Below are 9,940 nucleotides of genomic sequence, written 5' to 3'. Positions count from 1 at the left end.
GTCAGGTGGTAAAATTTAAACAAAAATGACAAAACATTTAATGCGCCTTTACTTAGTCAGAACTTAACTATTTCTCCAATTGGTTTTTTTTAATGAGTCAGACTGAACATTTAAAATTATTTTTATCTAACAACATCACCTGTTTTAAGAACGGTGACAACAAAGTTTAATCACAGGTTTAATTTTTAACATTGGAGTTACCGCTTAATATAAGGATGGCATTTTTCCAATTATGTCAATTCACCACAGCTTTTCCTGAAATAATATTATCATATTGAAAATATTTTTTATAAATTAATTTTTTATTCAAAATGATTAACTGATGCAAACTTTGGCCACATTATTGCGATTGGCTCATTGTAAGTTTTTTAAGTTGATATCCATAAGTAATGCAAGTAGTAGCATCTATGCAATTCTTAATATCAGTAAGAAATTTCCTCTCTGTATCCTTGAGAAAATCATTTTCATAAGAATATGAAGATGGGCTTGACAACTGAGTCAACATCTGACTACTTTCCATCAGATCACCGGAAAGCCTGGAATATAAAAATATATAAAAGAATGAGTGAATAGAGCAAAAGAAATGCCTCATAATTTCTAACGGTAGCCCACCTTTTTTTGAACTCTACAATCTCAGGTATATTGAAATCAAAAAGAATTTTCGTCGTATACTTTGTATTAGCTATTCCAATCTTTCCTGGAAAAAAAATGCTACGTAAATAAAAGAAAAAGTAAAACAGCAAAACAAAAAAATAAAAAATGAGAATTTTAATCATAAAAGAAAGTACCCCTAAAACCCTTTATCCTTGCAAGCTGAAGTATTATAACATTTTGAGCACTCTGATTCTTTGCTAAGAAAGTTTGGACCTCGTCTACGTATGACTCCCACAAAGTGCATTCAAGTTTCTGACCCCTATCATAATATAGAAACAAAAGACACATAAGAAATGATGCAAAATCTCATTCTCTTTAAATTCAAAAACACATAAGAAATTACATTACAATACTATCAGAAATATAGATAACATAAATACCTCAGGTTGTCAAGCTCCACGACAACCATTTTTGTATTCCTACCAGAGATGACATGTTCACGTACTTCCCCAATTCCAGACAGCAAACCAATGACGTCTACACAACAAATAACAAGGGTTTCAGCCTTACGTCCTATATACAAAATCTTAATTGAAAGCGAATAACACAATACACCAATCCCATCACCTATTAAATAAGGAGAGTCAGAGGATTCTTTCTCAATAACGTCAAATTCAGCAAAATCAAAACCACGCTCAGGAATCGTAGCATCAACAATGGATTTCACGTCCGTCCTCAAGTTGAAAGACAGAAGATATTCATGCCGTGTTGGCATGAAATTACCAGAATTCAACCCAACTCCAAATTTTTTATAAAATAAGCATCACCCTCACGAATTTTCTTCCGAACCTGCAAAGTACCCTTGGTTGTAGCATGGATCCTTCCACCCTATAAAATGAAAACACGCAACAAAGGAAAAAAAAAACGACAATGAGCTACTGAAAAGATAAAAACATTGAAAAAAAGAAAAAATACATTACCCGTTCTCCGACCAAAACCATATCCACATTGTCATCAAAATCTTTTTGATTAAAACTGGGAACCTTCCAACACCTAACTACACGCACTTTAGTCCTTCACTCTTCTTTCGTCGGATTAAGATCCTTTACAAAGTCGTATTTTGAGGACATTGAATACATTGGAGGAGTAGAGAAATGGACCAAAGAAGATACAAAATGCTCGTGGCAGTGATGCAGACCAAATGGCAAAAGCAACACCATATATCGTCTTTATACATGCAATGAATACATAGAAAATTTCAAAACATTTTAACCATTATGATCTTAATTAACTCCCAAAAATACCTAATGAGTCAGCTGATTTAAAATTTTGAATTTTGAAATGAAATCACTCACCTGTTTTAATGATTCAGCTATTTTTACATTAAAAGAAAGAATCCTCTAGTGTGAACAGAAATTCAAACATACATATTTTGTTCACTATATCGAAAAGAAGTAAGTTTTCAAGACATCATCTAGTGTGAACAGAAAGCTGAGATTTAAGGAGAATGCGACACCTCAGCTAATTTTTAAAAGTTTTTTTTTACATTAAAACGGAAAGAATCCTCTAGTGTGAACAGAAATTCAAACATACATATTTTGTTCACTATATCGAAAATAAGTAAGTTTTCAAGACATCCTCTAGTGTGAACAGAAAGCTGATATTTAAGGAGAATACGACACCTCAGCTAATTTTTAAAAGTTTGGTTCTCCTTTCTATATAGTAAGATAGTACTTCAGTAGGAATTTGAGTTTTTTGTGTAGGCATTCTTTTGTTTAGTATGTTCTTTTTTAGATGCTTTTTTTCTGTAAAATATTTTATTACAACTAAATTGACGGTGTTATAATTAGAAAATGTGATAATAACTATTTTTAAAATCTTTATAAGTGTAAGAAATGATTTTATTTAAATAAAAAAACTATAGATACTAAATTAAAAATGAATGAACACTATCAATCCTAAGGTTTTAATTTAACCAGTGAATAATCAACTCTCCAATTTCTTTCTACCCAAACTCTTCCCATTCAAGCATACTCTCAAGTGTGATCCGGTTGATAATTTGAACTTCATATGTGAGCAAATTTTGAGAGCATTTTGTAACTAGGGTTACGTCATCAGAAGCTAAGTGAAGATTAATTCCACTGAAAATAAACTACATATCTTTTTTCTTTGCCTTCACAGGTAAAGTTAACTTACTTGCTAATTCCACTTTAACCAAATATTATTGTGTAATATATATCGTTATTGAATGATAATTAATTTAGGTAGTCCTTCTCGGAAAGATTTAATGTCTTATTGGGTGGAGTTAATTTTTTTTTTCTGGGTATAATAGCTGGAGTTAGACATTTTACACTAACCGTCTATTTTTCACGTATTTACAAAAAGATTATTCCATAATAATAATAATATAAAGGGTTCATTTTTTTGCAGTTATGGCAGATAAGTTATTTACAGTAAGTCTAATACGATGTTATTTTGGGATGGAAATCATGGTGTTTTTATAATTTTAATTAATTTCAGAATTATTATAGTCTTTATAATTATAATTTTTTCATCTTCAATTTTAAAATAACTTTATTTTAAAAATAAATGCAAATAACTTATTTGCTGAGAAATATTTTTCTTGTAAGATAAAATACAAGATTATCGCATTTTCTTGGTAAGCGGACTGCTTTCCGTCAGGATAGCTATCTCTTATTTGGGATATGTCTCCTGCTGGGTCAAGGCATGGGCTTAATTTGTTAGGACTCAATGTTTTTTTTTTTTTTTTTTTAGGATTTATTTTTTCGAAAGTTAGAGAAGTTATTTACATTGAGTCCAAAACGAGAAACGATATCGTTTTGGGATAAAAATTAAAATATTTTTATAATTATAATTTATTTTAGAGTTATAATAATCTTTTTTATTATAATTTTTCAATCCAAAACGACGTTTGGATGTGAATGTAGATAACTTATCCACATAACATTAAATTTATTTTTTTTATGTACAGAAAAAATACAAGAATAAATTCAATTATGTGCAAGTGATTATTACATTTCAAAATGAAAACAATAATCAAATCCAGGTATTAATTGTAATAATTAACGTGAAAAAAAAAATTAACATATGCAATTTTATACATAAGCTTTTATAGCTCAAAATCTGGTTTAACCTAGGAGTTGTTGGTCTACTTCGGTTTTTGTATGAGGATTTGATTTGCTGAAAGGATTTTGAATTTGATTTGCAACTTTTGATTTGACCCGCTGAAAAGATAGTAGATTTCATTGGCAATTCCTATAAAATGTGAAAATGTTCAAATCTTCAACTGGATTACTTGGGCCTATTAGAATTTCGGATGAAACATAAATGATAAAATATTTAGGTTGAATAATTTGGAAAAACATTTGTCAATGAAGTCGTAGTCACTTAAATTGATTAAGCAATGAAGTAACAGTTCAAGTGATCCGAATGGACTGTGCATGGGAAATTCTCTCTGATATAATTCGTTTTAATTAATTGCGTTAAGATGCTTGGAGTTAGATTCACATTGTGTATTTAAGGGCACTGCGGGGAGCTTCCATTCCACACAGCACACAGCACACATCAAGCTAAGGCTTGAGCTAGCTCGCCATGGCTTCCACCATGAAGTTTATGCTTTTCTCTGTGCTCTCCCTCATCTCCTTCCAAGCAGTGGTCTCGATTGCCCCACTACAATTTCAACATCCACTAGACCCGTTAACCAAAGAAGAGATAACTCTTGTTCAAACCATAGTCCTTAAGACGTACCCTACCTCAAAGAACAGGCTTGCCTTCCATTATATTGGCCTAGATGACCCTGACAAAGCTGCAGTCCTCAAATGGCAATCACTCAAACCAACTCTTATAACAATCCCTCGCAAAGCCTTCGTCATTGCCATGATCAATAGCCAGAGCCACGAGATCTTAATTGATCTAAAGGCAAGGCGTATTCTCTCTGACAATGTTCACAGTGGACATGGTTTCCCTACCTTATCCATTGAAGAACAAAGCGCTGTCATAGAGCTGCCACCGAAATATGGTCCGTTCATTGAGTCAGTGAAGAAGAGAGGCCTGAACATGTCTGAGGTGGTATGTTCTGCTTTCACCATGGGGTGGTTTGGAGAAGCCAGCAGAAGGACCGTTAGGGTCGACTGCTTCATGAAAGAAAGCTCTCCCAATATATGGGTGAGACCTATTACTGGAATCACAATTGTAGCTGATCTTGACAACATGAAGATTGTTGAGTACGGTGACAGAGGCGTTGAACCAGTGCCAACGGCCGAGAATACTGAATACAGGGCTTCATTTCTGAAGCCACCGTTCGGTCCAAAACAGCATAGTATGGCCACCCACCAACCACAAGGTCCAGGCTTCCAGATCAACGGTCATAGTGTTAGGTAATAAGATAGATTATATGATTTTGTTCTATTTATTATTTATTACTGCGTAAGCCATGGTTTGAGATTAACCTATATATTATATATCTCAGCTGGGCCAACTGGAAGTTCCATATAGGATTTGATGTGAGAGCTGGTGCTATAATTTCACTGGCATCAATTTACGATCTGGAGAAGCACAAGTCTCGTCGAGTATTATACAGAGGATACATTTCGGAGTTGTTCGTGCCATACCAAGACCCAACAGAGGAATTTTACTTCAAGACATTCTTTGATGCTGGAGAGTTTGGGTTTGGTCTCTCTACAGTCTCTTTGGAGCCCAACCGCGATTGCCCACCTAATGCACAGTTCATAGATACATATATTCACACAGGTGATGGCAGCCCCAGCCTATTGAAGAACGCTGTCTGTGTATTTGAACAATATGGCGATATCATGTGGCGCCACACAGAAACAGGCATTCCTAATGAACCGGTAAAGTAAAAATCCTTACTACTTACTTATTGAATTAATCTAGCTAGTAACTATATGTCTCTTCTTCTTTTTTCACCTCACGTGTTTTTTTTTTTTTTTTAAACCATTTTATTGTAATTTTTTGACGGAAATAAACGTTATACAAATTGACTTTTGACAGTTCGTGGAGTCTAGAACTGAAGTAAACTTAATAGTAAGATCGGTGGTCACTGTAGGCAACTACGACAATATTATAGATTGGGAGTTCAAAGCAAGTGGCTCGATCAAGCCTGCGGTACGTGTCATTTCACTTTTCATTTGTTTAGATGTTTGCAACTATTTTTATTATTTGTTTTATACGCATATATATATATATATATATATATATATATATAGAGGCAGGATCCTTTGACACCAGTGTCAAATTTAAAGTTTGACACCTCATCTGAGAGCCGTTAGATCAAAAAAGATCAACGACTCTGATTTGTAAGCATGTGACACAAGTTACACTGGTGTAAAATGATCCTAACCCATATATATATATATATATATATATATATACTTTGTCTAAACTCTAATTGCTAGCCTTCTTCAATATATATTTATATATAGATAGCACTGTCTGGTATACTGGAAATTAAGGGAGCGGATATTAAGCACAAGAATGAGATTAAGGAAGAACAACATGGTAGTTTGGTGTCAGCAAACAGCATTGGCATTTACCATGACCACTTCTACATATACCATCTTGACCTTGACATTGATGGAGTAGAAAACTCCTTCGAGAAGACCACTTTGAAGACAGTAAGAGTGACGGATGGAAGTTCAAAGAGAAAGAGCTATTGGACAACTGAGTCTGAATTTGCTAAGACCGAATCTGATGCAAAGATTATAATTGGGGAAACCCCATCTGAGCTTGCAATTGTGAATCCTAACAAGCAGACCTCTGTTGGAAATGATGTCGGATACCGTTTGATTCCAGCACTGCCAGCTCATCCCCTTCTAACGGAGGATGACTACCCTCAAATCCGTGGTGCATTTTCCAATTATAATGTGTGGGTTACTCCTTATAATAGGACTGAGAAGTGGGCTGGTGGACTCTATGTTGATCACAGCAATGGAGAAGATACTTTAGCTGTTTGGACCAAAAAGTATGGTAAAATCATTTTTATTTTTATTTTTATTACCGATTAACTTTTAAATTTTATTTGAAAAACTTTTTGGTGTTGATATGATATTATATGATTGATTGATCTGAACAACTAATTACAGTATTTGTTTGAATTGAAAATAATTGAAGGAACAGAGACATTGTGAACAAGGACATTGTGATGTGGCACGTAGTGGGAATTCATCACGTTCCATACCAGGAAGACTTCCCCATGATGCCATTGTTGAAAACTGGATTTGAGCTGAGGCCAACCAATTTCTTCGAGAGGAATCCGGTTCTTAGGACCCTTTCTCCATACGATGTTACATGGCCGGGTTGCCACAAGTAAAACTATATAATATAGCCCATGTTGCTGATTTGCTTTAGCGTGCTGCAAGCTAGTGTAACAGGAGTGTTGGGAAAGTCTAGAATGTTGTTTGTTTATTTATTGTGGGAGAATAATGTTTTGCCAGCAACTATTTCTATTTGAATAAGCGTTTTACTTGCGAGCTTTAGGGAAAGTCTAAAATGTTGTTCTTTGTGGGAGAATAATGTATTGCCAGCAACTTTTAAATAGATTGAACTATTGATATATCATATAATGTTGTGAGTATTAATATATATACATGGATTGTAAAGAACCTTGGGATATATTATCCAAAAAATTAGCTCAAAGGGTGGAATTATATATATCAACACGCTTCCTCTGAGCTGCTCCACAAGAGAAAGTGGGGGACAGTGAGGCTCTGATATCATGTAAAGAACCTTGGATACACCACTCTAAAAGCTAACTCAAAGGGTAGGAGTGTCCAAGGCCTTATAAACTCCACATTAGTTGCACATACAACCAATATGAGACTATATATATCAACATGGATAATTATCAATTCATTTGACAAGAAACATAAGAATATATATTGGTACAATGTATACATAAATTTAATGCTAACGTTGCTGTGATACTATATTCTTGTATATTCAACTCTTTAGAAGCATACAGATGATGTGTTTATATAATACTCTTCCAGAAAAATCTGAACAAATTCTAGTAGGTAAAAAGCATGATTTTGAACAACAGTTCGGCCAAAATTTCAATTCCATCATCCCTACGTGTTTTATTTATTATCTTACATCATAAGTATAATATAAAAGAAATATAATTATATATTACCACGTATGACCAAAAAAAAAAAAACTATATATTGCCATTAACCAACACGGCCATACGAAACTTACAGACTATAATATATAACGTAAATTGATTATCTTTGTGTGTGTGTGTGTTGTGGAAGTTTTATTGTTTAGAAACATGTTTTGAGTAGATAATTCTTTGTGCTTAACAGCAATAAAATATTATGTTAGGTATTCAATATAATCAGATACTACACACTAGTCAAACGCGTGTTATTTTTTAATAGTTACTCAAAACAAAAAAAATTAGACACTTGGAAGGTCCCTAAGGCATTAATCAAACAATTACCTTTTTAGACACTTGGAAGGTCCCTAAGGCATTAATCAAACAATTACCTTTTCTAGGCAGATTGTCATCTTTATGAATATATTGACTAGGTCTAGGATCTATCCTCACGTTATTCATGCTGGAAATCCTATTCGCTGTCATTCACGTGTCTATTTAACGAAGTGTGCGGAAAATTTACATATGATTTCAAAGAATTCAATCACCCAATGAAATCCATGGGCATTTGGTCTAGTGGTATGATTCTCGCTTTGGGTGCGAGAGGTCCCGAGTTCGATTCTCGGAATGCCCCTTCTGAATGAAGCATTTTGTATAAACAAAATAAATTGACATTAATCATTTTCACTCGCAAACAAAATAAACGAAACAACTTTATCCGTGAAGTAAATAAAACAAGATATATGTAAAAAAAGAAAAAGAAATAAAGATTAAATATAATTATTTTCACTCGCAAACGAAATAAAAGAAGTTACAATTCTTTTATACAAAAAAAAAAACAAAAGTTACAATTCTGCAGTCAATAATATGCCACCCGCTGAAGCTGAAACTCATACTCTTGCAATTCTCTGCGGAATAACTTCTGAAACCCCAACATGGATAACACTCGTGCATAACAGTTGTGTTGCGCTTACAATTATCGTGATTATTTCTAAGGTACGCTGGAAAAAAAAAAGGGGGAAAATAATGAATATTTACTTTATGATCCAATATGCAGCTAACTAGTCTGTCTCTTTATTGTTTTTTGGAATTAATAAGTACATGCTTGTTAGAAACCATAATGTGGTGCTCGAAATATAAAACTGAACTTGTGACACACCATTTTTTTCAACTGTCAAATAACAGTTGAGCAATCAATTATTGTAGATGTTGGTCGCTTTCTTATAATTGAAATACCAGCATTCAATCAGAAGCTTACCAGGTTTGAGTCTGTCCAGCCAAGTTCAATCTCTTTGCATGCAAATCTGCAAGAAAAGCAGCAATACCCATATAGAATTTATTCTGTCTAGTTACAGTACTCATGGGAATGGTAGAAATTTGATACAATAAAAAGATGAAAGGAAAATGGGGAATAAGGCAAAGGCTCACCCCATGGCTAGTAGAGTGAGTGCCCATGTTGTAAATGAAGACATGGCTGCTGCATGTAAGTTGGGAGCATTCCATTGGAAAATGTTATAAAATCCAGTGAGTGAGGTGGTGAACCCCACAACACCAGCAATAAGAGAGAAAATTATGAAGAAACCAGTTGCCAAGTTTCCCATTGGGAAGTATATTGGAAATATGCGAGCAGGAATGGACAAAACAGATGCTGCAAATGCACAGAGCCAAGTCAATTAACTAATTAACCGTATATTTGATTAATGTTGAAAAGAACAAAAAAAAAAAAAAAAAAAAATTCAGCTGATAAAGCACTCCAATTAATTACCTGTTTCGCGTGACATTTGAATCCCATGGTTCACTGCCCAGGAAGCAATTACAAGCACAATGAAGTACAACACTAGATTCAGTGCCAAAAGGATGGAAGCTACCGATTTGGATCCTTCAGAAGCCATGGCCTTTGAAACCCAAACACCAAAAAATTAAAGCAAAACCTGAACTTATTGGTTGTCCTTCTTGGGCTTAGGAGTTCGACATATATATAAGCCTAGACTTATTCCTCACAGTATATTTTCAGAAAATTACTAGGAAAGGTAGTCCAGCTATATGGTTCTTCTTTGCTGTCACCACTCACCATTGAAAAGAACTTTCTTCAACACAAAGAAATGGCTTCTATTCTTTGATCATTTTTTGGTTTTCCTCGTAAGGGGGAAAGGAATTCCCCCCCTCCCCCCATATATTATCATATCCCCATGAGCATAATTAGTTTGCAGC

General features: G+C 34.1%; 3 protein-coding genes and 1 non-coding gene across 4 annotated transcripts; 2 read left to right on the top strand and 2 right to left on the bottom strand.

Moving 5' to 3' along the window:
• Positions 1 to 340: 340 nt before the first annotated feature.
• On the bottom strand, positions 341 to 1,369 carry LOC133291343 (uncharacterized). Its single transcript, XM_061489597.1, has 4 exons — positions 1,035 to 1,369; positions 789 to 913; positions 613 to 697; positions 341 to 536 (listed from the first exon to the last, which is right to left on the bottom strand). The coding sequence occupies exons 1-4, from the start codon at positions 1,367 to 1,369 to the stop codon at positions 341 to 343; spliced, it is 741 nt and encodes a 246-aa protein (XP_061345581.1).
• A 2,837-nt stretch (positions 1,370 to 4,206) lies between these two features.
• Positions 4,207 to 6,943, top strand: LOC133291313 (primary amine oxidase-like). Its single transcript, XM_061489563.1, has 5 exons — positions 4,207 to 4,991; positions 5,084 to 5,465; positions 5,626 to 5,739; positions 6,057 to 6,595; positions 6,745 to 6,943. Exons 1-5 carry the CDS (start codon positions 4,207 to 4,209, stop codon positions 6,941 to 6,943), a joined length of 2,019 nt encoding a protein of 672 aa, XP_061345547.1.
• A 1,348-nt stretch (positions 6,944 to 8,291) lies between these two features.
• TRNAP-UGG (transfer RNA proline (anticodon UGG)) lies at positions 8,292 to 8,363 on the top strand. Its single transcript has one exon. It is a non-coding gene; the product is annotated as a tRNA-Pro (tRNA).
• Positions 8,364 to 8,619: 256 nt separating this feature from the next.
• On the bottom strand, positions 8,620 to 9,660 carry LOC133291342 (membrane protein PM19L). The gene is made up of 4 exons (XM_061489596.1): positions 9,495 to 9,660; positions 9,158 to 9,377; positions 8,988 to 9,033; positions 8,620 to 8,730 (listed from the first exon to the last, which is right to left on the bottom strand). The coding sequence occupies exons 1-4, from the start codon at positions 9,619 to 9,621 to the stop codon at positions 8,620 to 8,622; spliced, it is 504 nt and encodes a 167-aa protein (XP_061345580.1). The 5' UTR covers positions 9,622 to 9,660.
• Positions 9,661 to 9,940: the final 280 nt, after the last annotated feature.

The sequence above is a fragment of the Gastrolobium bilobum genome, unplaced genomic scaffold (assembly GCF_033153095.1).
Source record: "Gastrolobium bilobum isolate Gb01-03AN ecotype WA unplaced genomic scaffold, APGP_CSIRO_Gbil_v1 utg7904, whole genome shotgun sequence".
NCBI lineage: Eukaryota > Viridiplantae > Streptophyta > Magnoliopsida > Fabales > Fabaceae > Gastrolobium > Gastrolobium bilobum.
Note: the sequence above shows the minus strand (reverse complement) of the source record. Positions and strands in the feature narration are given on the sequence as shown.

Bases quoted from the DNA above. Each gene is read 5' to 3' on its own strand.
- LOC133291343 (XM_061489597.1), bottom strand. From the start codon at position 1,369: ATGCCAACACGGCATGAATATCTTCTGTCTTTCAACTTGAGGACGGAC. The intron at 914-1,034 runs GTATTTATGTTA...ATATTATGATAG, and splicing joins GTGGAGCTTGACAACCTGAG to GGGTCAGAAACTTGAATGCA. The intron at 698-788 runs GTACTTTCTTTT...TTTTTTTTCCAG, and splicing joins AAGGATAAAGGGTTTTAGGG to GAAAGATTGGAATAGCTAAT.
- LOC133291313 (XM_061489563.1), top strand. From the start codon at position 4,207: ATGGCTTCCACCATGAAGTTTATGCTTTTCTCTGTGCTCTCCCTCATC. The intron at 4,992-5,083 runs GTAATAAGATAG...TATATATCTCAG, and splicing joins ATCAACGGTCATAGTGTTAG to CTGGGCCAACTGGAAGTTCC. The intron at 6,596-6,744 runs GTATGGTAAAAT...AAATAATTGAAG, and splicing joins TTAGCTGTTTGGACCAAAAA to GAACAGAGACATTGTGAACA.
- LOC133291342 (XM_061489596.1), bottom strand. From the start codon at position 9,621: ATGGCTTCTGAAGGATCCAAATCGGTAGCTTCCATCCTTTTGGCACTG. The intron at 9,034-9,157 runs GTGAGCCTTTGC...CTTTTCTTGCAG, and splicing joins CTCACTCTACTAGCCATGGG to ATTTGCATGCAAAGAGATTG. The intron at 8,731-8,987 runs GTAAGCTTCTGA...TTTTTTTTCCAG, and splicing joins GCTGGACAGACTCAAACCTG to CGTACCTTAGAAATAATCAC.